Here is a 25,502-nt window from a genome sequence, read left to right as displayed (position 1 = left end):
AATTCGGTCTGGCAACGCCCTATCGTTAGAGAGAGTCACAGTGGGCCAAAAAAGTTGAATTAGCACAGTAGTTCGCATTTAAAAAAAATCCAAACAAATACATTTTAAAGGTGTTTAAGTACGACTAATGCTGATCTTTACTTAACACTATTTTCTTAAGAAATTTAAATTTTTATTAGATGCAATTATATTTTTACAAATTTATTGAAAGTTAATAATTTTATGTTTTAAAAAATAAATAGGAGCATACATAAATTTTCTCATTAAGATATTTACTTGCCATCTCAACAGTGGATATGCACTTTTCTCGACCACTGTGCGTAATGTGAGCGCCGAAGTTTGAGCCAAGTTAACAATTTCATTCAACAACATGCAGTCGGAGCGGTAGAAAGTGCTTCCGGGTAACGGCTTTCGGAACGTGCATATTCTACCGATCGCAGAGGAAAGCTTGCGGATCGTATTGCTAAAAAGAAAAGTGTCAGGCTGACCGAGTGGGAAAATCCAATTTGAAATCCTGCATTTGAAAAGTGGTCTTGAACCGGGACAACTAACTGGTAATAAGTAAGTGTGTGTACCCGTGGTAAATAAGTAAATGGTTGACTGCCTCGATTTTCGGTTGTTTTGGGCAATTCGAAAACCAGCCAGCAAGGTTGAGTGAACTTGGTAGTTGTCCGTTGGTATGTAAGCCAAACTCAAACTCCGTCGTGTGCAGTAAATGGGTAATGTTTTCCTTGTGTGCGTGTGTGTGTGTGTGCTGGGCCTGTGATTCTTCGCCGCGGCTACACTTTTCTTTTTCTTTTTTGGATTATTAATTCGAAACGTGTGAACGTTAGTACAAGACTTGTACTACAAGTGCTAGAAAAAAGGGCGGTCTGTTCAACGGGGAATTTGGATCATCTTCGGGCTCATTTTAATTGGCCAACCACGCGATAAAAACATTAAAAAGCTGAATGTGAAAAGAAGTATGTGAAATATATGTCTAAATTTAATACAAGCAACATATGTTCTGATGTATATTTGTATTATGGATCCACAACATCACCCAACATTGAAATGCATATGCCTTACTTTGAGCATCTACCCTAATAACAAATTTCATGACTCTAAAATGTAGTACAAAATAGGCAAGCTTTTTATTCCTTCAAATCTAACAATTTACACTTCCTGTTCCCAATATCAGGTGTACATCATTTCGGCACTGAGCGATAGACTCTTGGGTATGTTGGCCATATTTTCGAAGTAGCAGGCCAGCTCGTCGACATTAACTTCATCGGGACTTTGGGTTTGAGCATCTGTGCCTCCATAAGGGAAAATATCATCTAGTTTATCACATTCACAGGTTGGGGAGGCCGTTTCAAAAACCTTTGGGACCAGATTAAACTGTTCCTGTGGCATGTCCACCTTTGGGATTGCCAAGTCTATGGCTTTACCGGAACCAACAATATTTTCGCACTCGCTCATCATGGCTTTAAGGTCGTAGGTACTATCATAACCCTTCTTTCTATCCGAGACGGTTGCCCAGTTAGATTCCGCCTCTGCCTTGATGTCTGGAATCCTGTGCGCCCAATCCAGTCCTTCGACACGGCTTTTTTTAAAGGGGTGTTGAATCCTTGGTTTTCGAAGGAGCACCTTTTGCTTCATTGTTTGCTTTACAATTCCTGAATCTTTGCATTTGCTGTAGGAACCCAAAGTTGTCTCTGATTTATGGGAAGTTGATCCTTCGATTCGAAAGTCTGAGATTATCATCTTATGCAGCTCGGAGGACAACTTTTCTAAAGACATCGTTTTTAATTGAACCAAACAAGGATTGTGTGTGAATGTGTCTGGTGTTGTAGGTGTGGCTTATGTGACCTACTTTTCAGAATCTTAGATGTGTGATGTTAAGAAATATAATGAAAAGCCTATTCATCTGGCCTTGGATTCCTTTCAGATCGATTCGAGAATTTTCAGCGCCAACCTGATTGAAAGATAACATAGACGAGTATGTCATCGGATCGCTTTCACAAGTGAGTACATGCAATTAATTTGGCTCTATCTTATCGCCAACGGAATGCACAAGACTCATTAACTTTCTGGATCAATCTTTGGTGTTTAGAGCCGCCAAAGATGGGCTATTGGATGTGCTGGCAGCAGCCACCCGGAAGGATACGAATGCCAAGGACAGTGATTCCATGACGCCGGTCATGTGGGCAGCCTTCGAGGGCCGTCTGGATGCACTGCGTCTGCTGTGCGGCAGGGGGTGCGTAATTGATAAATTGATGATTCTTTATTTACCTAATCATCTTCTATTCTCACATCAGTGGCGACCCCGACAAATGCGATCAGTTCGGGAACACAGCCTTGCACTTGGCCTCCGCCAAGGGTCATTTGCACTGCGTGGACTTTTTGGTGAAATTTGGCGTAAACATCTATGCCTTGGATATCGATAAGCACAGCGCCAAGGATCTGGCGGCTATTAATGGCAGGGACGAGATCCTGCGCTACTTGGATGTGGCCTTCACAAACTTTGAGGCCACCGAAAAGTAAGCTTATGAAATGTCTTTCGCTTGTTTGCAAGAATTTATAGACTAATATACTGCTTTAATTCACAGGAAAAAATGCAAGGCCCTGAAAGAATTGGCCGAGAAGAACTGCGAGAAACGTGTGCGGGAGTACATGAAACGGCAGAATCAGCAACAGCAGCGCCAGGATCCGGAGTATTCAGACCTAAGCCCACCCAGTGGCTTCAGCAAGACCGGCAACATGCTCTCCACTCTCAAGCAGAAGATCTGGTCCAGCCAGGGCAATCTAAACAAGACATCAAGGGATACACCGCCACCCACAAAGTTCAGCGATCTGGTTGGCAGCGGTAGCAGCAGCAGCGGCGGCTCCACGATAGCCAGTCGAGCGGGAACGGTGCAAAAGAGACCATCGCAGCTGCAAAAGCAGCACAGTAGCACATGTCCACACTCCAAGGTGTCCAGCGACACAGACGGTGGCTTCAAGGTGCGCGAGGTGGAGCCGGATGGCAAGCGGACCATTACTTCGCTGACGGGTCTGCAGCGAGACTCCGAAGTGCTGTACGTGGGCACATTCAGTTCCAACGAGGACAGTGTCGGCAAGCGCGGCAAGATCAGCGATGTGTTTGAGTGCATGGAGGCCGATGAGCTGGACCACAGCGATAGCCGCAGTGGCTACAGCTCGGCTTTGGCGCGTTCCTTCTCTCAGCCGGACATTTTGGGCGATGGAGAGTTAACGCAGGCACTCAGCGAGGAAGTGACACTCCAGAGGCCTGTTGGACTCTTTGACAGACCCACCATGCTGGGCAGCATTGCCTTCCGTCGATCCGTAACTGCGGCTTTGAGTCAGCTCCAACTACACACGGACACCAGTTCCACATCCACGATGCGGAATGCGGGCAGCAATCCACCAAAGTCACGAAATGGCGGTGGAAAGGGTCGCTTGTACCTGAACCTTTCGGATGATACGGACTCGGAGGGCGGCGGTCACGATGTCTATAGCGATGATGACGACGACGACCGAGAGGCCGGAGGAAGTGCCTTGCAGCGATTCCTGGCCGTCTGGGCTCTGGAGGAATACCTGCCAGTGTGAGTTTGCTGCTCACAAAATGTGACTGGAATGCATTGTATATTAAACTCGCGTGCATGTTCCATTACTATTTCAGATTTCAGAAGCAAGAGATCGATTTGGAGACCCTGATGCTGCTCACTGAGTCGGACCTCAAGTCACTTGGCTTGCCGCTGGGTCCATTCCGTAAACTCACCTTCGCCATCCAGGAGAGACGCAACGCCCTGGCCAATCCCGGACCCCTGGTAGACAGTCGACTGTAGTCGACAGTAGTTGGCCTAATCATTCTATTTTTTCGTAATACTTCAACATGTTCAATTAGCCTAGTGTACATACTAAATTAAAGCCTAATTAATTATCATCACCCCCTCGCTGTGTTAGCCCGACACCTGTTGCATCAGGTAGAGATTGGCGTAGATTTTGTTCAGTGCCATCAACTCCTCGTGGGTGCCGTGTTCCACAACCACACCGCGTTTAAGCACACAGATGAGATCCGCATTCCGCACGGTGGTCAGACGATGCGCGATAGTCAGACATGTGCGGCCGGACCTGGCCTCATCCAGCGCCTGCTGCACCACCTTCTCGCTCTCCAAGTCCAGCGCAGAGGTGGCTTCGTCCAGGATGAGTATCTTCGGGTTTCTGACCAGCGCTCGAGCGATTGCGATGCGCTGCTTCTGACCACCAGAGAGCTGCGAGGTCTTGCCCAGCCGGGTCTCGTAGCCTTGGGGCAAAGCGGTAATAAAGTTGTGGATATTGGACTTCTTGGCTGCCTCAATGATCTCCTGCATGGACACATCGTCCCGGAAGTTGTTGCCATAGGCTATGTTCTCGGCTATGGTGCGATCGAAGAGCACTGGTTCCTGGGAGACCAGGCCCAGCTTGGAGCGCAGTGTGTCCAACGGGAAATCCGTGCTCGGCACTCCGCTCAAATTCACGGATCCCGATACGGGATCGTAGTAGCGGAGCAGCAGTTGCACGCAGGTGGACTTGCCGGAGCCAGATGGACCCACTAGAGCCACCGTCGTCGACTTCTTGATGGTGAGATTTAGGCCCTGCAGAATGGGAGTGCCCTTCCTCGTCGGATACTCGAAGCCCACGTTTTCATAGACAATGTCTCCCTCGGATTTCTGAAAAGACAATGAAAGTTGAGTTTCCAACATAATGTCCGGTTTCGATAGGGGTCAAGGGTTGGTCTGGAATGTTGACTCACCTCAACGGTGTTGTAGGGACTCTGTGGCGGATCGGGCTGCGTGGAGGTGCGCTTGAAGAGATCCATCAGGCGTCCAGCGGACAGAATGGCATCGTTTACATTCGGCGCGTAGGCCAGGGCCTGTCCCAACATCCATGAGCCAAAGATCAGAGCCTCGGCCACCTTGATGATGTCCTCGTAGTTCATTCGCTCCTCTGCCACCAGCACACCACCATAGTACATGGAGATGCCGTAAGCCAGGAAGGGAGCCGCCTGTCCCAGAGCGAAGACCAGACCACGGAAGCGAACTTTGCGCCTGCAGGCGACATCCACACGATCGATCTGCTGAACGTACTGATCCAACACCTGTCGCTCTAGGCAAAGACCATTGACCGTTCGGATATTGGTAATAGCTTCGACAGCCACTTGGGAAGCCTCCTCGATCGATGCCTTGGCCTTTTGGGCGCTCTTCATGATGAAGCGGCCCTCCAAGTAGACGGACAAACAGACCAGTGGCAGGGTGACCAGTGTGAGGAGCGTCTGTTGCCAGGAGAACACGAATCCGACGACCATTCCAACCACCAGAGTGGCCACAGCCTGGAGCATGGTGCCCACACGAGCTCCGGTGGCCTGGAATATGGAGAAACGTTAGTGATTCTGTGGCAACTGACTTTGAAACGTGAAACTCACCCCCTGAACGTTGGAGCAATCGCTGGCCAGGCGGGAGCACAGTGCTCCCACCGAATTCCGCTCGTCATCGAAGTAGGCAATTTCCTGACCAATAATCGTTCCAAAGGCCCGCTTGCGCAATCGCGTTGTCATCTTCACGCCGGCCGCCGTGAACATGTAGGTCTGCAGCATGTTGCCCAATCCGGCCATCAAGCCAATGCCAACGAAGATCATGGAGATCTTCAGGACCTCGGCTCGCACAACGTCATCGTCACCATCGGAGAGGATGCCAAAGAAGTCGCCGAAGAAGAGACCCCAAAGCGGGAATGTGGCGCCGTGCATCACGGATGCAATGGCTCCGACCACTATGAAACGCCACTCCGGAGAATTAAGCTTCATCAGTTGCATGAAGGACACCTTGGACACCACTTCCTTGTCCTTCTTCTTCTTGCGGCGCTGCGAGCGACCTGTAAATTATATGAATATTGATTTCTGAATATTAGTACGACTTTCTTTTAATATTTAATTTTTTCTATTTAAATAAGGAATTTATCATACTTAATGAGTTAAAGAAATACTTCCTTAACAATTCAAGATAACTAAGCTTCGTTAGATATAGGATTAGAACAAAGATATGTTTTAACTGATCACTTTATCTTAAAACTGGAAACATTGGCTAGTAAACCATTATTTACTCTGGCTTTTGGTACTTACGCTTGCGTCGCGTGCTGGCTCTGAATCCGCTGTCCCTGGAGCTGCCCGATGTCTGCAGCTCCGGCTCCTCGTCCTCCTCCTCATCCTCCTCGTCGTCGTCGGTTTCCTCGTCAGACAGGTTCTGCGACTTCTGCAGAGGCCGCCCGGCCACCGCTCCCTCGTCCGCCTCAGTGGCCTCCTTGCGCTGGGTGATGCTCACCAGTTCGCAGTAGAGGCCCCTTCGCTCCATGAGCTCCTCGTGCGTGCCCTGCTCCGCCACCACGCCGTCCTTGAGGAAGACAATCTTGTCGGCATTGGTGATGGTGGACAGTCGGTGGGCCACAACCAGAGTGGTTGGTCCCTGGCTGGCCAGTTCCAGGGCACTTTGCACCCGCTTCTCAGAGGTGGGATCCAGGGCTGAGGTGGCCTCGTCGAGGAGCAGCACTTGTGGCTGGCGAACCAAAGCCCGGGCAATGGCAATGCGCTGCTTCTGGCCACCAGAGATCTGGGCGCCCTTCTCGCCCACCTGGGTGTCGTAGCCCTTGGGTAGACGAGTGATGAAGTCGTGACAGTTGGCCGCTCGCGCCGCCTTCTCTATATCCGCCTGAGTGGCCGATGGTCTTCCGTATCGGATATTCTCGCCAATGGTGGTGGCGAAGAGAACCGGTTCCTGGCCCACCACACCGATCTGCGATCGCAACCAGCCCACATTCAGTGTGCGAAGATCCCGTCCATCCAGTTTGACGCTGCCCGCCTCGGGGTCGTAGAACCGCTGCATCAGCTGGATGAGGGTGCTCTTGCCACACCCAGATGCGCCCACGAAGGCCACCGTCTGACCCGGAAGCACATCGACGGTCAGACCCTTGAGGATCTCCACATCTGGCCGGGCGGGGTAACGGAAGCGGATGCCCTCGAAACGAATGTGTCCAACGGTGTTTTCAGGCCTGTTCCCCTTTTCGTCCATGGGATCCACCTGCGACGGACGATCGATGATGTTGAACAGCGTCTGGCCAGCGGCCGTGGCCACAGCAATGGCTTCCACGTGTGGTGAGGCGAAACCGAGATTCTGGGCACCCATGATCACGGCGAACAGGACAATGACCAGGACGGCAGGAGTGTAAACGCGATCGGGAAGATCACGCTCGTCCAGGATGAGCGTCACTCCATACCAGATGGCAAGGGCCATGCACAGGTAGATGATCAGCCAGGAAAGGGCATTTCCCATGCCCGAGTAGAGACCCTTCTTGCGACCCGTATTCTCTGCGGGAATAAGCAGCTTTGCAAAGCGTTCCTTCTCCTTCTCCTGGCCACTGAAGGCGAACACTGTGCGAATTCCACTGAACACCTCCTCGACCACGTTGGCCGCATTGGAGTAGGACTTCAGCTCCTTCTCGGCCAGCGATCCCTGGAGTCGCGCCACCACACTGGTGGCCGCGATGATGAAGGGCACACAACTGAGAATGACTAGGGTGAGCTTCCATCCGTAGACAAAAGCGGACACTATTCCAATCACAAAGGTCATGATCAGGAAAACCACAATCACCACTTTCTCGCCAATGCCCTCCTTCAGTTTGTCCAGATCTCTGCAAATTCGGAAATAATCGAGATGTTTCAGAAATCAAAATAACCAAAAAAACTCTTAAAGATGAGAATATGTATGATGAGCAACAGATTTAGTTTTTAGTTCAACATTTTACAATTGAAAGAAATTTGAATGAATAAATTGTATTATAAATTGTGCATTTCACATGATATATTCAATTAAATTAAAAACTCGCAGGTGGGTTCCTTAAATTGGCTGGGAATCGCGATAGTCATAAATTGGTTCAATCATTTTAAGCCATTGCTACTATGATTGCGTAATTTTCTAGTTTTGGTAATGAATATTCAATTTCTGACTTTTTTTAATTTGTATAATGTAATAAGATCATGATTATATGGTCATTAGTTAGATGTTGAGCTGAAACTCAAACTCACTCTGTCATTTTGCTGGCAAAGTTGGAGCCCGAACTGGTGTCGTACCAGGCGATGTCCTGGCGCAGCATGGCCTCCAGGAAGAGCTTTCGGATGCGGTCGATCTGGTTGAGGGCTATCCGGTTGGCCAAGTCGATGGCCAGTGTGATGAGCAGGAACATGGCCACAGATCCCACCAGACTGCCAATTCCAAAGGCCGTCGCATCATCAATGATTGCCTGGTTGTTCTCCTCTTTGCTGGCATTTGTTCTGCAGGACATATGGTGTTATAAGACAATCCTGGATACCCATCTAATCATCAAGGACTTACAGTTGCTTGCCGCCACCAAACATGGGCAGTGCAAAGGCTGGAGAGGATGTGCCCACGAGCACTGTTCGGTCCACCAGCAGGGATGTGAACTCGCCATAGATGATCATGAAGTAGGGAATGAATGCGGACGCAGCGGTGGCCACCACCATGCTGAATACCATCAGGCAACGCTCGCATATGGTTGAGTATCTAAACTGTGGAAACGAGAACAAAAAGGATATAGAACGTGTATCGATCCTGACAAGAAGGCACCACTTACCAGATCAAAGTAGCTGTACTTCCGTGGCTCATCACTGACTGATCTTTCCTTCAGCTGAAAGTCACCAGCTTGGGGCAACTGTGAGTCCTCCTTCTTCGCCATTGTGTCTATGAGGCGATACTGCAGTAAAGGCAGTAAAGTATCTCTCTACTCGCTATAGCAATCAAGCCTAAGAACAAAGTTAACAATCAGCCTGATATCTAAGCTTTAAATTGGGGTCTATAAATTAGACTCCATCAATTAAAGAACTTAACCACGCGAACCTCAAACACGCCCAGTTGTCGAGGCTTTTTTATCTGCAAACTGAGCTATAGTCGTCTGATTACTATCTTAAATTCAAATTCGCAAATAAGAGTTCAGTGCTCTTAAGATAAACTTGTTATCCCAGGAAAGTTACTGGGTAGATTTGCAACAGAAAGATTGCATTTTTAAAAATGTTGCAACTATTTGCCCATTAAAACTTAACGGAAAACGAAGTATGTTATGATCTAAATCTATCCTTATTTCAAGCTATTTTTCATTAGTTTCAGTAAGTTTCTTGTACTTGCACTTTTCTTGCTCTTAATTAAATGGAAATCGATGTATCGCAACATCTTGGAAATACGTAATTATAATACCATTAACATAAGTAATGTTGATAAAAATGGGAGCAATTATCACGCTTAAGTGTGTGATAATTAATGTATCTTAACGTGTTACATAAAATATCGCAGAAATTATTAGACGCGGAGCAAAGGGCTGATTAATCAGCAAAAACAATTTTCCCAAGTCAATTTAAGGAAATTAGCTCGATTGCGCGAATGAAAAAGCGTCCATAAATTAATAAATTAAGCGCAATTGGAAAGCGAGATATTTTTGTGTCGATTGCGATTGTCAATTGCGAACGGCTTGCACTCAAGATCCCAAGGAACTGGGCATAGCCCACTCCTCAGCTCCACTCAGCTGCACTCGGCTGGCTACTCAGACTCGTTTCCATCTTATTCACTTTTATTTGGAAACGCACTAATCAAATGTATTGCGAAACTGATTGAAATTTCATGGAAATTCACTTGCTACTTGGCACTTACGGAGCACGTGCCGATCTTCGGTGGACACTTAACCAACTGATGAAACTCGCGTTCGCCCAAAGACTTTATATTTGTTTTTCCTCTGGCTCTCTATGGGCAAAAAGACGTCTGGAGCCGACGAGTGCGCGATCTGAACTGGACTAACCCAAGATCGAATGGTTGCGACGACAGCTCGGTTCCAGAATCTCGGATCTTCGGTCTTCGGTGTTCGGTCTCGGTTCTCGGGTGGCAATAAAGCCGATCGTATAACTAATCGGGATTCCCATTCCCCCGGCAACCACTTGCCACTCACTCGTCCAGCCAGCGGACGATACTGGTTCCTGGCCGCAGTCCTGTAACCAAAACAAAGCCATTATGGCCGATAAAGCTGATGCAGATTAGATAGTTTGGCCAGGCACCATCAATACGGCGTTACGCCAGTCTGTTATCACTCGCGTAACCGGTATTTGTTTACTCTACAGCGCCGAGTAAAAGTCCATAAATCTATGGACAGTGCAGTCGGGTTTTGGCCAAAACAAAAAAGACTAAGCGTAATCCATTTGCGCACATGGTTTTCCCCTCTCGAACGGTTTTAAGCTGAATTCGTAAGATCGGGGGACTAACCGAGAAGAAATCTGTATCTGTATCTATATTTGTATCTGTATCGCGTGCGAAAACCGTGATTCATACCGCCGCTCAGGTGTGCAGTGAAATACCTGGATGCTTAACCGTGGTAGCGGCATTCTCACGCTGCCCAGCGACTTCCCCAATCCAAATATAAAACACTACTTAGTCTGATAAAATACAAATAATTTTGCTTTGTGATTCAGTACGGCGCATGGTCCAATTCTTTCGCGTCAATCTTGTGGTTTATGGTTCGTATTTCACCATTTCAGTACGGAAACTGCCTCAATGGCTATTAAAGGGTATCTCCAAGCAATACGATTTGCAAAACAAAAATTTTCCTAGAGGAACTCGCTTGCAATCTAATCGACAGTTGTAAGCACTCCTATTGTCCATAACCGCACTAAAATAAAGTACATATACAATGTGCTATTAAAACACTAACACATCTGGTACTGTGGTACTGTGTTCTTCTGCAAGTCAGATAAGCCGAATTGTGGCCAATTTAGACAAGGTTCCTTCAATAGATAATTGAGGCCATGCCTGGTGTTTTCGACTATTTAGCATCAGATGGCGAAATAGTTTGGCAGGCGATTGAAATCGGTTCCATTCACATGTTCAAATGTTCTCTTGGTTACGGACCTAGTCCAATGCGATTATATTACCTGTGTTATCTATGGCAAACCAGATTAGTACTCTAAAAACTCGTGCATATTTATAGACGTGGGAAAGAAATTGGACAAAGGTGTATATCAAGTATTGGCGAAAGTATTTGTCGCTGTACTCAGAAGCATATTGCTTATATGCGCAATCTTCAATCTGACTTATGGCTTTATTTTTTTAACCATTTCTTATTGTTCGTGTCAACAATGCATTTTCATTTGACAATATTTGTTATCGTTAAAATTACATTAATTATGATAACTTAAATTTTTTTGATTTCGAGCATTTAATGATTAACCTAAATGTATTTCAATAGTTTGAACTACAAGTATAATAAAACAAATGAGAAACTGTCAATCTCAACTTTCTAGCTTCAATAGTTCTAAGATCTCGATGTTCATGCGGAAAGACAGGCAAACAAACGGACGGACAGGCGGACATGGCCATTTATTCGGCTATTGATACTGATCAAGAATATATATACTTTTTATGGTTGAAAGCGACTCCTTTTGCCTGTTACATACTTTTCAACGAATCTAGTCAACCCTTTTAATCTACGAGTAACGAGTATAATTATACGTAGACAATTACATAAGAACATTTCTAAATATAAAAAGGATCATCAACTAAAAGATTAAGTTGTAAGGTCAAGAAATGGTTCCATTTTTGACGGTGTATTTCTAGAGTACGATTATGACGCATTCGCTCATATTTACTCTTACCTGTTTCGCCTTTCTCTTTCTTCTCTTTAATCTCTTTCATCTTGTGCCGAGTTGACGTCGAAAAACCAGAACCGCTTAAGGAAATCTGGTGTTGGCCAATAACGGGTAGTTGTGGGAAATGCCAGTTTGGCTAATAGTAAGCCCCATGTGGGTTCAAGGAGGTTTCGAGCATATGGAGTTCTTTGCTGGAAATACAGCGTTTTTAATTCCGCACATTAAGCTTAGTTTTATATTCTACGTGATACAATTTTGGGTTGACCTTAAACTCTCGTGCCCGCAAATCGTTGAGCTATCATCTGCTAATTATAATTTCTGGGTTAAGGCGGAAGAAGTTTGGACTTTATGATTTTGCATATACGCTTTGGAAAAGAGTTTTTTATGACATAATTACTTGCCCAAGAAATATACTTTACGCGTGGTAGAACCCACATAATAACAAACCCAACCAAAACAAACAATGGAATCAAAACCGCAAGTCATTTAATAAATAAAACATTTATTTCAAAACGAACTTTAAAAGTGAGTCAATATAATTAGTGCATAAGTTCTCAGCTCGTAAATAAACAATATATTTATTTACCAAAACAGTTTACATATTGGGCCTTTTTTTAACTGGTATTTCCAGAGGTAGTTTCACTTTATGGTGTTTGTGTAAATGCAAATATAGTTGCATTTAACATTCAGTGTGTGTATAAATATGAGTAATTAATAGTTAAAATGCATCTAAAAGTTAAGTGCAAACTTTTTCACATTAAACAAGATGTGCATGAATTTATAGAAATAATCTTTTTTTTTTATAATACACAAAGATTGCATGGATTTATAGGAATAAATAATTTTCACATTACTGAAAGATATGTATAAGATATTATCAGGAATAAGTAATCTTTATATGGTTTTTTTTATGGGCTAGCTGCTCTCGGACTTCTCAGATTGAACGTGACTTCAGTAAACCAGGCGAATGGCCTGCTGTCCGTGGTAGATATCGCTCCTGACCAGAACTTCGTAGCTGCTCAGCCGGATCTCCTGGCCACCGAATGGGATCTGGAGGCATCGGTTGTAGGTCTCAATGACGCCGGGGGTCAGGCTGCCGCAGTAGTGACCCCGTCCAATGTAGAGCGGTGCTCCGCCAGGCGTCGTGCCGGCCACAACAGCTCCGGGCGGAACGTTTCCGCCGTAGGATGGCACCCAGTGGTACTTGCCCCTGCCCACCAGCATTTGGTAGGAGGGCTCAATGATTTCGCGACCACCGTGGGCTATGTAGCCACATCCCTGGCTGGGAATGGCCTTGCCCGGAACATGGACACCGCGGTAGTGGGCCCTGCACACCAGCAATTGCTCCATGTTACTGTCATGACCTCCGATTACGGCGTCGGGGGAGTAGTAATAGCCCGGTTCGGCGGTTACCCAAACGTCGTAGTTGTTGCCATAGCTGTAGGCGTCATATGCCGATGGTGCAGCACATTCGGCCGGAGTGTAGGACGAGCATCCGGCCTCGTAGGGATTATAGGTGGCAGCGGGTGTAAACGATGGTCCCGCGGGAACGGACACTGCAGTGACCTCGGCAGGAACAAATGAAGGTGGTGGCGCCGCGGTGACCTCAGCAGGAGTGAACGATGGAGGAGGAGGCGGCATGACCAGCACTCCACCCGCTGGCGGTGGTGGTCGTGGCATGACCAGCACTCCTCCCGCTGGTGGCGGTGGGGTTGGACTCGGCAGCACCGCCACACCTCCAACGGGCGGCAGTGGATCCGGAGTGGGTGTGTAAGCCGGAGGCCTGTCAGGAAATGGCATAGCAGCCAAGTGCGGATAGGGGTATGGTTTGGCTGGCAGTGGCGGCGCCATTGCCGGTGGAGATGGGGGTGGCGGCGGTGTGAGCGGACACTTTTCCGGCTCCTCCAGTGGAGGAGGTGGTGGCAGTTGCCAGCCGGGCACCACTCTGCGCTCCTCCACCAAAATCTCGTACGAGTCCAGGCGACGTTCGGCGCCGCGAAATGCGATGAACAGCGCCCGGTGGACGGAGGAGATTTTGCCGATAATCAGGTGACCCTCGTAGTGCCCACGACCAATGTACACCGGCTGGTCCAGCGACGTGCGTCCACAGAGCACAGCGTTCTCCGGAATCACATGGTCGTAGCACTTGATCCACACCAGGTTCTGGCCGCAAAGCACCTCGAAGATGTCCTTGGGCACGGCCTCTCCTCGCTGCGAAATGAATCCCAGTTGCTTGCTGGGCACCACCTTGCAGACCAACATGTCGCCCTCGTGCTCCGCCCTGCCCACGTAAATCATGGCGCCGTCCTCATCGTTGCCGCCCACCACTGCCTCCTCGGGAAGGGAGGAGTAGGCCGAGGACTGAACCCACTTGTAGGCTGGAAGAAAGAGGGGAAGGTTTAGTTATAAGCTTAAAAATGTGGTAGGTATGAATATATAAAATTAATAAAAATAATTGAAAATATGAATTAAATACAGAGAAACCTAAAGGGTTTACAGTATCATTTGCTAATATAAAAAATGCAATTTAAATTTCTAGTGGTTTCTATTTCAATGACTGAAAAGTATTTCCTATAATATTTATTATCATCTACATGATATAGACACAATTGTAATTCACACTTTTTAAAAGGAGTTAACCTTCTCTGAATAGATAACTTCAACTACTTCAATTCTTCTGGAATTCAAACAAGTAAGTTACAAATGACCACTATGATAAGGAAATGAAATTCATTGAAAGCCACTATCTTAGCTCATAAATTCTGTAATACCAGTAATACCAGACCATCCATATGGAACCTGGTTTAATCTAATGCCATATCAGTATAATAAATTTGAAGGGGCAGGTATTTTCAAAATAGCAGGAACCGAAAAGCAAACAGATTCTTGGGTATTAACAGTCGGTTTATTGGGTGCGATTACATTTTGATCGGGGCTAAATGCATGTGGTATCTGTAGGGTTCCGTTCCCTTGGCTTATTGTCTGCAGAGAATCTCGTAGGAGTTGACGCGAATCTCCCGTCCGCCGTAGGGAATGTAGAGGCATCGCTGGCTGGCCGAGATCAGACCCGGAGTCAAGCTGCCCTGGTAGTGTCCGCGCCCAAAGTACAGGAGCTCGCCATTGCGAGCGCGACCCGTGGTCACGGCGTTGGGCGGAATGTGGTGGCCGCAGTTGGTCCACACATAACCGTAGCCGGTGAGCACCTCGTAGCTGGGTTTCTGGAACTCGTAACCGCCGAAGCAGACGTAGGCGGTGCCCTTGCTCGGCACCACCTTGGCGGGCAGCATCTCGCCCTCGTGTAGCGCCCTTCCGGCGTAGATCGGCGTGCGGTCGGAGTCGTGTCCGGCGATCACTGCGCCCGGAGGAGTGTAACTGGGCGAGGCCGGCACCCAGACGTCGTGCTGCTGCTTGATGAGCACCTCGTAGGTGTTGATGCGCACCTCCTGGTCGCCGAACGGAATGTACAGGCAGCCGTGCGAGGGATGCACTTTGCCCACAGTCAAGCTTCCGGCATGATGTCCGCGTCCCACGTACAGCGGCTCACCGGTGCGCGTGGTGCCACTCCTCACCGCGTTCGGTGGCACGCCACCACTCGCACTGGGCACCCAGGCGAATCCCTGACCCACCAGCACCTCGTAGTGCGTCTTCCTGTGCTCCGCACCACCGTAGGCCACGTAGGCGCATCCCTTGCTCGGAATCACCTTCGCCGGAAGGTTCTCGCCCTCGTGAAAGGATCGACCCACATAGATGGGCGTGCGGTCCGAGTCATGGCCACCGATCACCGCGTAAGGGGGCAGGGGGCTGTGTGGAGACGAGTGCACCCAGGTGTTGTCTGCAAGGAGCCAGAAGAGAGAGAGAGAGCCAGAATGGCGATAAGTTCGATACCTCGCGATAAGATAACCTATCCGTACACAGAGAGAAACCTGGAGAGCACTTTTTTATTTACTTACTAAGCACAATATTATTTGAATCATTTTCATAACTTTTGTTTTGATATTGTTTTGATAGAGGGTGACTATATCAACACTACTCTAATGTAATTGAACAATTTAAGAATTTTTTACTTTATACCTTTTCAAAGGGTAAACAATAATCACCTGCATTAAGTGCATAAATTGAGTACCTATTGGATACGAATCAGTAACCAGATAATACCTTAGTGATTCATTCCTTACTCTCATAGCTCTCATAGCTTTCTCTCTGTGTACATATTTCATTTGCTGTACGGTTTTGTGGGTTTTGGGTGGTCTAGGTGGTCTGGGGGCGGGGATCAAGTGGGATTGGGGGTTTCACAGAGGCGTAGGGATGTCACCCTGGGCTCACTGCACTCGTCCTACCAACGGTCACAACTCCTCCTGGCTGCACGGCGCCTGGAAATAGCAAAGAAAGGCGGAGAACCGTAAAAGTCACTCAATGCTCTTTGCTGTTTTTCCGGCTAGTGTGCACAGAGAAAAAATCGCAATGCCAAATCACCGAATTGTTCGGCACTTTGAATTGTTTCGCCCGTAAATGGGGATTTATCTACCACACACTAGTGATATATTATTATATCTAATTTGCAATGTATAGCACACAAATAATAAAATAAAAAAAATTTAATAAAAATATATTGAATACTTAAGCATATCAACAATATATTTTCTGATTTGGTTGATTTAGTTTAGGTCCTTGAGGCGATATTGTTTTAAATCTTTCTGGTCAAATTACAATTTTGACCTTTAGACGGTGGCCTTGCAAAAATACTTTCTTTACACTTATCTGCGGTTACTCATTCTACTTACCCATTGTGTGTTAATTGATGATAAGAGTTATTCCTTTGGGAAGTTGTATCTTATGTCTACTTATTTTCCCGACTCCAAAAAGCGTCTGAACAGACTGATGTTTGCGTTTTCACTAAACCATTGGTTCGCAAAAGCCTGACGTTTAAAAACCGAACCAGACCGATTTGTCACTGCCCCTTATCAGCGAGCTTTTATCTATCAGTTCGCATTTGTATAGGAAAAAAGGGAATTTGATACTGCGACCATTGATATCACTACACTTAACTTCCAGTCTCGAAAGCTCCATTTCCAGAAAAGCATTCCCTTTATCGATCGGGAATGAATCATTGCCCCAAACAGGCGGTACTTTTTGGAGTAAGAAAGCAAAGCATGTGGACATTGTTCTTAATCATGTTGTTGGGCCCTCTCAACAGGTGGAACCCCAATTTAATGAACCCATAAATATTATGACGCCTTCTTGAAGCGCCCATGCTCAAAAAAATCCCCCCGATGAAGAGGCGATAAGGCAAACCCAATATTATCTTTTTGAAAAAGGATCATTCGCATTTTATTCTCCATTACCTACGGATTAAGAAATGTTTATATTAAACCTTTATTGTTATCTACATGTTGTTGATATTATTTCTTTCAATTATTTCGCGGACAATAACCCTTTTATAAAAACAATCAAACTGATTTCAAAAACATATGTAAGGCATAGAGCTGTGTGTAAAAAGTATAATTAAATGTGACTCAGCTAGGCGGTAACGATATCAATAAATATATTTATATCGCCATTGACTCATATTTACACTTTACAACATATGCACATGATGTTTTCCAAAGGTTTCTCAATCCTTAACTTTAAAATCTAAATATTCCACAAAAAGGTAAGGTATTTGCTTATATGCAAGGCATTATTTTTGTTCTAGAAAAGCATTCCTGAGCTCATAGTTGATCCATGGACAGCAACATACATACGTGTACCTATACTCTTTTACGAACTTATTGATCAAGTTTATTTTTGACTACCGGCGATAAGACTCGTAGGCAACTGCTTGTAGATAAAAGCCGCAAAAACAAAAAACAAAAACACACACTCATGCAAAAGATCGATGGAGTAATTGTCGCCGCCCTTCCTGTTTAACACAAAATTTAAATCGCTATTTCCAAGCAAAATCATCCAAAAGGCCATTCTGACACACCTGACAGTTGGTCGCTGTGACGAACACACTGCATGACATGAGGATACATTTGTGGAATACATACACACACTAACACACACACACACACACACAATCGAACAGTTCAAGCCGCTGTGACTAAGATATCTTATCACTGCCGGCTAACTTGGCCGACTGATAAGAGGGAACAACAGCTTTTAAGGCGCAACCGATGTGCGGGTAGAGAACAGTCGTTGAAGTCAGCCCCAACATAGCGGAGCCAGCGAGTATATAGCACCACGTTCCAGACCTAAATCAACAACACACAAAACTCACACACACACACAACATGGGAGGTGAGAACTGAAGTGCAAAGTTTGTGACTAAGATAATTCCGTCGAAAAGGAAAGCATTGTGTCGCAATTAGTCGTGACAAGTGGCCAAGTGTCATCGATACTCCGCGCACCTGACAGCCGAAATCCCCCGGAGCTTTGGTAGCTTTCCATAGATCCGGCGATTTTACCCCCGGACAGATAAAAAAACACCGTGTGTGTCGTCGTGTCTACTGTGCCTGATTAATGGGGTACAGTTGGCCCTCGTAGCAACGTTAACTTATCGCCTCTGACCTTACTCTATATATACACTTTATTTGCCCTCAGACTACACCTGGATTAGCACCAACGTTTACGGAGCCCTGCCCCCAGGTGCCATCATTGCCGGCCACGATTCCGACCAGGATCCCATCTATGTGGGCCGCGCCTACCACAATGGCGAGATGCTGCCGGCGAAGGTGGTGCCCGGAAAGCAGCAGGCCTATGTGCCATGGGGCGGTCAGGAGATCAGCAAGCACGACTTCGAGGTGCTCGTCGGTGATCACTTCTCCTGGATCCCGGCCAGCGGCGGATCTGTACCGCCCTTCGCCATCCAAGTGGGCCAGACTGGCGAGGGTGAGCCCCTGTACGTGGGTCGTGGTTACTTCCAGGGCAGCCTTACCCCCGGCAAGATCCATCCCTCGCACCAGTGCCTGTACATCCCCTACGGCGGACAGGAGGTAGGTCTAACCCTCACTTTGCTCTTATGTTGATGGATTCCCTTCATCCCCTCAAGAATAACGCTCAAAGTCCACGTGGTGACGAATCGCACCGCATACCGAACACTTCAATCTGTGACCTAACGAATGCACATGTCTTTTCAGCACCGTCTGGAGGCCTATGAAGTGCTGGTCCAGCCGGAAACTTGGATAGCCTCTTGCGGACGCGGCATTGTTCCTGGAACAGTGGTGGGCGGACACGACTCCGATGGCGACCAGATCTTTGTGGGTCGCGCCTACCACGAGGGCGATTTGCTGCCGGCCAAGGTGAGGACCTCACATTGTATAGCTCGTGACATCTCACTAAATTTCTGCACTTATCTAACAGGTGATCCCCAGCAAGGGCTGCGCCTATGTGCCCTACGGAGGCGGTGAGGTGGTCAAGCACGACTACGAACTGCTGGCCGGATACGGATACGGATGGGTGCACGACAGCCATGGCAACGTGCCCGGCAATGCCGTTCTCTGTGGTCGCACTGCCGACGGAGAGCCCCTGTTCATCGGCCGTGCCCACCACCACGGCAGCCTCACTCCCGGCAAGATCCATCAGTCGCACCACTGCCTCTACATCCCATTCGGCGGCGAGGAGGTCCGCATCGACCACTACGAGGTCCTGGTCAAGGGCTAAGCTCCTACTGCTACTAGACTACTTAATTTATAAATCATCTTGCATCATTAAAACTGTCTACCGCTAAACCAAATGTCCGCAATTTGAATGGGAAATGGGAAATGGGAAGACAGCTTCTTGCTTTTGCTTGCTAAGCACAAGAAATTTGCGTAAGCATATTTGAGAAAATAATATTTGCCTGCCAAGTATAACACATTTATCCAACAATGATGTCTTTCGGAATGAAGTCTGGCATTGGCATTGGCACTTTGAAACATCTGCATATAGACATTAATACCGCAAGAGTGCATCACAAGTCCTTGCCACAATATTTGCTTGCAACTTTCCGATGTGTACACTCGTAATCAGAGCTGTGGCTTTGATCGATGACCACATATACGGGTCCAATGGAAGCAACTGTTTCGGCCAGTTTCCTCTTGTCGCCACAATTTGCACAGGATTTTCGCAAGCCCTGTTCTAGAGATTCCTAATAGGGATATGTGCCAGCATTGTCCTTTTTCAAAGAAAAGGAACATATAATGGGACCTACGCTACTTCCCTGATTTTCGTAGCTGCAAAAGTCTGTTAGCAGCTGCCCCACGTGAGTTGATGAGGAACCGAGGTCACTACGTCTTTCGACTTCCAGTTGACCAATTTCGGCAAGGTCCAATTATCAAAAGAGAGGACAATTCCAGGTCCATTCTATATAACATGACAGCAATGAAGAATCTGCTTACCAAATCTTTTACTTGTAGATCGATCATTGTATGATTAGTTTCAAAGTTAAGGAAGTCAGTGGACTGGTTCTCTGCCAGTTTAAAGGACTCCAGACCTTTGGAATATCACAAAAGCTTTTCGGACTCATGGCGATTGAGAAATGAGAAATTGAATTTGAGGGTTGAGCCACCAACTGAAGGGCTTAGCTATGAACATTGTAAGGGGTAGCAATAAAATATGCTTCTAATCAAGGTGCTATTCCAGTAATAGCTTAAGTTTCTTGTAGTTTCACTTAGTGTTAAGCCAGTCGGTAAACTGGTTTGCAGACAACTTTAAGGTCTCTAGATCGTCGACTTATCGTTGGTTGTGCTGGTAACGTGCATCTTAGCCTTTCTTTAGCTCGATATATTTTATTTAGATTTTATATTTAGGCTCCGCTGATTTCCTATAAGTACGACCTAATGGATGTCGGCATTAAAGGCTACCGCTCTCGTACAGGCAGAAATTCATTACACCTTAAGTTATGCTTTGTTTTGCAAGCTTTTCCAGAGCTTTCGATTGACTCTCTACATGGTGTGTAGACTTAATGTAAAGATACACCCCCAGGGTCGCATATCTTATTCTTTTTTCCTCCCAGGCGCACTCGTTTGCTCTCGCTCGCGCTCGCCGTCACTGCTTGCTTGCCATTGGTCGTTAGTTTCCGTCGTCGGCAGCGCTTTGTTCTCATTGGCTAACTGGAAATAAAGCCGCTCCCGACAGCGAACTCCATTGGTCTTCTGTGGCAAAATTCTCAGGCTGTGGACGTGGCCAACTGAAAGTGGCAGGTGGCCAAGACAAGGCGTTTCCTATCGCATTTCATTTACCAATTAATTTTCACCAGAGGCCTCAAGGACTTGATAATTTCGGCATTGTCCAAGGTGTATTTTAGATTTAAAAGTACTATTTTGCTGATATTCATGCGAAAGATTCTCGAAGAGGAATCTTGCCGCTCCAAACTGGTTTTAGTAGGCCGCTGACCAAAATGCCGTCGCTTCTTACACACTTGCGTCTAAACGAATGGCAAAACGGTATAGGCAGAATATTTGTAAACAAATTTAGCTTTTGCACTGGGAAGTCTAATAATCATTGTGGACGGGATCCCAAGTAGTGACGAGATATTCCACTAGATATGAGGATTTTAATATTAAATACACATGAAGTGTATTGAAGTGTCTAGATGAGTTTAATTTAGCTCAACGTACACTATATATAATTAAAGAACGAATTTGATTTGAAGCTAAGTAATCTAAAGAGTTTCACGTTAAAGAATGTTCAGTCAAATACTAAGTTAAAAACATTATTTTTTCGCATTTTTTAATAGAAATTATTTTGAGGTTACACAAGTTAAACAAGTGATTAAAGGCTGTCCATAGTGGAGCATAAGCCAAACGCCGTAAAATCCATTTATGTTTTTTTGTTTTGTGGCAAATCTTTAGTACATTAAGTGCAATTAACAAACAAATGTTGCTTAAAGTTTGAAATGTTATTTGGTTCTAATGCATTTCTGGTTTCTGTACCAGCAGATCCCACCTTTTACGAAACATCTCCATAGCAAATATCAACAACAGCAACGAGAAATGCAATAACCCCAGATATGACATCTTAAATAACTTTGCAGATTAGAAAAAGCAATCCAATTTAATAATTTTACCTGACCATGTATGTACATTACCCCTTTTATTAAACCCCTTTTTTCATTTGAATATCAGACACCCCAAAGTGTAAGCACCAGCCTTGCAGGCGACTGTCAATTTCAGACGACTCTGCAACGGCAGAGTCATAACTTTAAAGCCATACAAGGAGCATGGGTAGTGGGACATGGAAGGACCCACCCCCTGGCTATGGCGAATAACCCTCGGCCAATATAAATTCTTGTAATTTAATTTCGCTATTGCAAAGGAAGCGCACTCACATACTCGTAATCCGGACGGACATACAGCGGCAGCAGTGCCACGTGAAATCTCGCATTTATTTGAACGGAGAAGAGATATTAAAAGGCAACTCTGATGCTATCGGAGACCAGAGACCAGAGACCACATCCCATTGACGCAGCTTCCTCCTTTGCTTTTTTACCGCCAACCCTCGGAATAACTGTGAAAATGCTCGACATTCCGGGGCCCAAGCAACAATAACAAACGGCAACGGCAACGGGATGGGGCGACTATCAGTTTCTACAGACGAGTGGAATGACAAAATTTCGCCTCTGGGCTGTCACAGTATCTGCGCCTCGTCTTCTATGCGTGTATCCGTATCCGTGCCCGTATATGTGTATCCGTATCTCGGTATCTGTATCTTTTCGCAGGGCACAGCGGTTAGCTGGCAACGAATGAAGCCGTTTTGGAGACGGGCACTGCCAACCTATGTACATTGGTTTTCATATGCCGTGTGGTACATACATAGGTGGAAACTCCTATATACAACAAAGGCGATACAATTAGTTGAAAAGCCCAAGTGCGATTCGATGTCGTTATATCTGTGTGTGGTGCGTGTTGTGTGGTGTGTGTGTTCGATGTGAAAGGGAGGGTTGCTCTGCCGACGTCGCTGCCGGGAAGGTATTACTTTTTGGACCAGCAGTGCGGGTCTTCATCCTGTTTCGTTAGCGGACAACGGGGCAAAACGAAAAACTGAAAAATTTACATAAAATGGAAATGAGAGGCTTTTGTTGAACGCACGGCGATGGGCGTTTCGGTATATAAATCGACACCGAAACCCAAACCGAAAACCTTTCTCGAATTTAAAACCCCGGCACTCGACGCCTACGTCGATCCGAGCGGCGACGCCAGCGTAGGCAGCGCTTAAAACTGTACACTCAGACAAATTGCTAGACTTATTCCAAGGCATGTTACGCAAAAAATATAAATACTCCTCTGTAATTTTAGCTGGCGAGTGTATATCTTTTATTAAGGTCAATGTGGGTCCTATTACATTTGTTAGGATACCATGTACATGTAATTTTTGGCAGTGCATCGCTGGCAATTATGAAAATTAATCTGGAATCCTTTCAGAAATTGTCTTCTTTGTGATGTGATCTACTCAAAATGAAAGCTGTATCTCGGCCATGCAAGATCCAAGTTTGAAATAGCTATCTAATTGCGGCAAGTGTAGGCGACTAGCGAAGACTTCGACTGCGCTTCTTCTAATTAGTTTTCGGAGTCTAAAAATAGGTTTTAGTGGATTTGCGGGGCAGCGGGTGCGTATGAGGGAGGGTTAGAGTGATATAGTACATGTTTCTCATCTGCTGCGTGATAATTCAATTAGGAATGTGTGAATCGGCAACAACAACAAACAGATCTGCAGCAGCGTTGCAGCGGAAGTGCATGCGAAAGAGGGAGGAAAACAAGCGAGGGGGGAGGGAGGGAGGGGGTACGAAGAGAGGGGGAGAGGGAAGAAGGAAAAGTGTCTTTGCTCAATAGAAAGGCCAGAGCAAAGCGGAATATGCGTAAAAAGAGGGACAGAGAAAGAAAGAGGGAGAGAAAGAGTGGGAAGACGGAAAGAAAAAAACCATCCATGTCCATGTCCATTCCATGTTGCATGCAACCCTGCTTTGCTTTTTTTCCAACCTGGATGTGGCAGGAACAGAAAGTTGTTGTTGCCTGTGCTGTGCTGCTGCTGCCTTCGCCACGGCAACAATTTATGTGCATGTATTTGTGCTGGTACATAAAAATAGCGGTCGAGGCAGCCACGACGCCAGCAGAGCAGCAGCAGCGCCACAGCCAGCAGCAGAAGCAGAGCAAAAGCAGAGGCGGAGAGGCAGACGCAAATACCCTGTGCCTGTGCTGTGGCAAGGGGCAGGGGCATGGGGTGGGGGTGCTGCAGAGTGGAACGCACAGAGGCTGTGGGCAAGAGGGAACGGGACGAGCGGGGTTCGGGGGCACTATGTGCGCAGCTTGTGCGCCTCGAAAATACATATTTCAGCATGAAGCATGGGCATGGGACAGTGAGTGCGGCACAGGGGCGCCGACCAGGGGGTACCACTTCAGAAGTGGTTCTTAATCCCTTGAAATATGATTCACCATGCTCTACCTATTTTGAATACATTTCCCTAACCAAAAGCAAAATAATAACTGTTAAATGTGCTGTTAAAATTTTTTTTTATTTTTTTTCGTTAATGTAAAAGCAAATCCATGTGATTTGTTAGGTGTATATAATTAATTCACTTGAAATAGATATTAGGAGGTATTTAAATTAGAAAAAAAAACTTTTTTATTTAAACTATTACATATCCGCTCTATTCTATTTGTTTGCCAAACCGCGAGTTCCAATTAATAACCTATTTGAAGGTGATACTATCGTACATCGATTCTCTTCCCCGCACCCTGTTAACCTCGAAACCCCTTGCCACAGCGCCCCTGGCCGAGTATCTTGTATCTTGCAGTTTGCTGTGCATACACAGCCACATGCGACTTTGTATGTACAAAGTGCCATGTACAGCATTTGGTAGGTAGGTATGTATGTGCATATGCTGTGTATGCTATGTACTCAAGTGTGCGGCGATAGTGTCGAGGACAACGTTAACGTTGGAAAATGCCAGCAACAACAACGACAATAGCAACAACAACAACAACAAGAGCCAAGAGTTCGGCAACGGTCGCATTACCAATTTAAATTCCCATCCAATGTCCGCACGTAACGTAACGAAATCGGCGGCCGAAAGAGTATTTAATGAGCGCGTTGCCAGAACAACGTGATATATTCGTGGCCTTTGTTGTTGCCTTGTATATACACATACATGCACACACACACACACACACACACACACACGTACTTAGGTACAGCTGGCTGTGTGCGCTATCAAATTAGGTTCATTTGCTGCCTTTGGCAGTACCGCTGCTGCCGCTGCTACACTTTCAATCGCTCCTGTGGCCAAAAGCACCCTTCGTGCAACTGCTCAGCGTTTTCCCTTTCCCTTCCCCTACCCAGTTGTTGTTCTTGGACGTCAAGTGGGCGGGCGAATGTGTGCGTGTGTGTGTATGTGTGTATATGAGCGCACTTATCGCCTATGTAAACCGCACGGCTCACTGGCTCACTGGCGCGTTGCTTTCGTTACTGCCTTCGTCACTGCGGTTTCTGGCTTTTTTGTACATACGGAGTACATAGAACGGCATCGCCTGAGTGGTTCACATAGTCGTCAATGAAGAACCCCCCCGCACCACTCCCCTGCAGCCGACAAAAACAGCCCTTCAAAACGCTGCGGCATGCTGATAATTCAATAAGCAGGGCCCACCAAAAAAACAGAAAACTGAGGCCCAAGTTGATGAGTCGCTCCTGCGTAGCTACAGTCCTACTTCCAAAGTTGGCTACAAAATGAGGACCTTTTTCATTTTTTCGTTACTCAATAAAAAAAATGAAAGACAAGAACAACTTTTTTAAAGACAAAAAAAAAAAGGATTGGCGTAGGGTAACCATTCCTGCTGTC

The 25,502-nt window shown here is 46.4% G+C and overlaps 6 protein-coding genes across 8 annotated transcripts; 2 read left to right on the top strand and 4 right to left on the bottom strand.

The window, feature by feature from the left end:
- Positions 1-352: 352 nt before the first annotated feature.
- LOC6530028 (Usher syndrome type-1G protein homolog) lies at positions 353-3,931 on the top strand. Of its 2 annotated transcripts, none has more exons than XM_002090938.4 (6): positions 353-554; positions 1,931-2,006; positions 2,096-2,239; positions 2,301-2,522; positions 2,592-3,587; positions 3,665-3,931. In XM_002090938.4, the coding sequence occupies exons 2-6, from the start codon at positions 1,984-1,986 to the stop codon at positions 3,828-3,830; spliced, it is 1,551 nt and encodes a 516-aa protein (XP_002090974.1). In that variant the 5' UTR covers positions 353-554; positions 1,931-1,983; the 3' UTR covers positions 3,831-3,931. The 2 variants fall into 2 exon arrangements, with proteins under 2 accessions (XP_002090974.1, XP_039228136.1); XM_039372202.2 differs by having other exon boundaries at positions 353-561.
- LOC6530029 lies at positions 1,110-1,888 on the bottom strand. Its single transcript, XM_002090939.3, has one exon. The coding sequence runs from the start codon at positions 1,780-1,782 to the stop codon at positions 1,177-1,179; it is 606 nt and encodes a 201-aa protein (XP_002090975.1). The 5' UTR covers positions 1,783-1,888; the 3' UTR covers positions 1,110-1,176.
- LOC6530027 (multidrug resistance protein homolog 49) lies at positions 3,841-9,875 on the bottom strand. The gene is made up of 8 exons (XM_002090937.3): positions 9,729-9,875; positions 8,662-8,830; positions 8,403-8,596; positions 8,096-8,341; positions 6,140-7,701; positions 5,447-5,892; positions 4,778-5,386; positions 3,841-4,694 (listed from the first exon to the last, which is right to left on the bottom strand). Exons 2-8 carry the CDS (start codon positions 8,761-8,763, stop codon positions 3,945-3,947), a joined length of 3,909 nt encoding a protein of 1,302 aa, XP_002090973.1. The 5' UTR covers positions 8,764-8,830; positions 9,729-9,875; the 3' UTR covers positions 3,841-3,944.
- A 2,320-nt stretch (positions 9,876-12,195) lies between these two features.
- LOC6530026 (protein transport protein Sec24-like At4g32640) lies at positions 12,196-16,595 on the bottom strand. The gene is made up of 2 exons (XM_002090936.3): positions 16,492-16,595; positions 12,196-14,088 (listed from the first exon to the last, which is right to left on the bottom strand). The coding sequence occupies exons 1-2, from the start codon at positions 16,493-16,495 to the stop codon at positions 12,662-12,664; spliced, it is 1,431 nt and encodes a 476-aa protein (XP_002090972.2). The 5' UTR covers positions 16,496-16,595; the 3' UTR covers positions 12,196-12,661.
- LOC6530025 lies at positions 14,594-16,597 on the bottom strand. Of its 2 annotated transcripts, XM_015197062.2 has the most exons (3): positions 16,492-16,597; positions 16,048-16,080; positions 14,594-15,542 (listed from the first exon to the last, which is right to left on the bottom strand). In XM_015197062.2, exons 1-3 carry the CDS (start codon positions 16,493-16,495, stop codon positions 14,686-14,688), a joined length of 894 nt encoding a protein of 297 aa, XP_015052548.1. In that variant the 5' UTR covers positions 16,496-16,597; the 3' UTR covers positions 14,594-14,685. The 2 variants fall into 2 exon arrangements, with proteins under 2 accessions (XP_015052548.1, XP_002090971.2); XM_002090935.3 differs by lacking the exon at positions 16,048-16,080.
- Positions 16,598-17,862: 1,265 nt separating this feature from the next.
- On the top strand, positions 17,863-19,424 carry LOC6530024. The gene is made up of 4 exons (XM_002090934.3): positions 17,863-17,989; positions 18,293-18,684; positions 18,829-18,990; positions 19,052-19,424. The coding sequence occupies exons 1-4, from the start codon at positions 17,983-17,985 to the stop codon at positions 19,349-19,351; spliced, it is 861 nt and encodes a 286-aa protein (XP_002090970.1). The 5' UTR covers positions 17,863-17,982; the 3' UTR covers positions 19,352-19,424.
- Positions 19,425-25,502: the final 6,078 nt, after the last annotated feature.

Source organism: Drosophila yakuba, chromosome 2R (assembly GCF_016746365.2).
Source record: "Drosophila yakuba strain Tai18E2 chromosome 2R, Prin_Dyak_Tai18E2_2.1, whole genome shotgun sequence".
NCBI lineage: Eukaryota > Metazoa > Arthropoda > Insecta > Diptera > Drosophilidae > Drosophila > Drosophila yakuba.
Note: the sequence above shows the minus strand (reverse complement) of the source record. Positions and strands in the feature narration are given on the sequence as shown.

Bases quoted from the DNA above. Each gene is read 5' to 3' on its own strand.
- LOC6530029 (XM_002090939.3), bottom strand. From the start codon at position 1,782: ATGTCTTTAGAAAAGTTGTCCTCCGAGCTGCATAAGATGATAATCTCA.
- LOC6530028 (XM_002090938.4), top strand. From the start codon at position 1,984: ATGTCATCGGATCGCTTTCACAA. The intron at 2,240-2,300 runs GTGCGTAATTGA...TTCTCACATCAG, and splicing joins CGTCTGCTGTGCGGCAGGGG to TGGCGACCCCGACAAATGCG. The intron at 2,523-2,591 runs GTAAGCTTATGA...TTTAATTCACAG, and splicing joins AACTTTGAGGCCACCGAAAA to GAAAAAATGCAAGGCCCTGA.
- LOC6530027 (XM_002090937.3), bottom strand. From the start codon at position 8,763: ATGGCGAAGAAGGAGGACTCACAGTTGCCCCAAGCTGGTGACTTTCAG. The intron at 8,342-8,402 runs GTAAGTCCTTGA...TATGTCCTGCAG, and splicing joins TTTGGTGGCGGCAAGCAACT to AACAAATGCCAGCAAAGAGG. The intron at 5,893-6,139 runs GTAAGTACCAAA...TATAATTTACAG, and splicing joins AGCCAGCACGCGACGCAAGC to GTCGCTCGCAGCGCCGCAAG.
- LOC6530025 (XM_015197062.2), bottom strand. The intron at 15,543-16,047 runs GTAGGACGAGTG...GGCTCCTTGCAG, and splicing joins AGGAGGAGTTGTGACCGTTG to ACAACACCTGGGTGCACTCG.
- LOC6530024 (XM_002090934.3), top strand. The intron at 18,685-18,828 runs GTAGGTCTAACC...ATGTCTTTTCAG, and splicing joins TCCCCTACGGCGGACAGGAG to CACCGTCTGGAGGCCTATGA. The intron at 18,991-19,051 runs GTGAGGACCTCA...CTTATCTAACAG, and splicing joins GCGATTTGCTGCCGGCCAAG to GTGATCCCCAGCAAGGGCTG.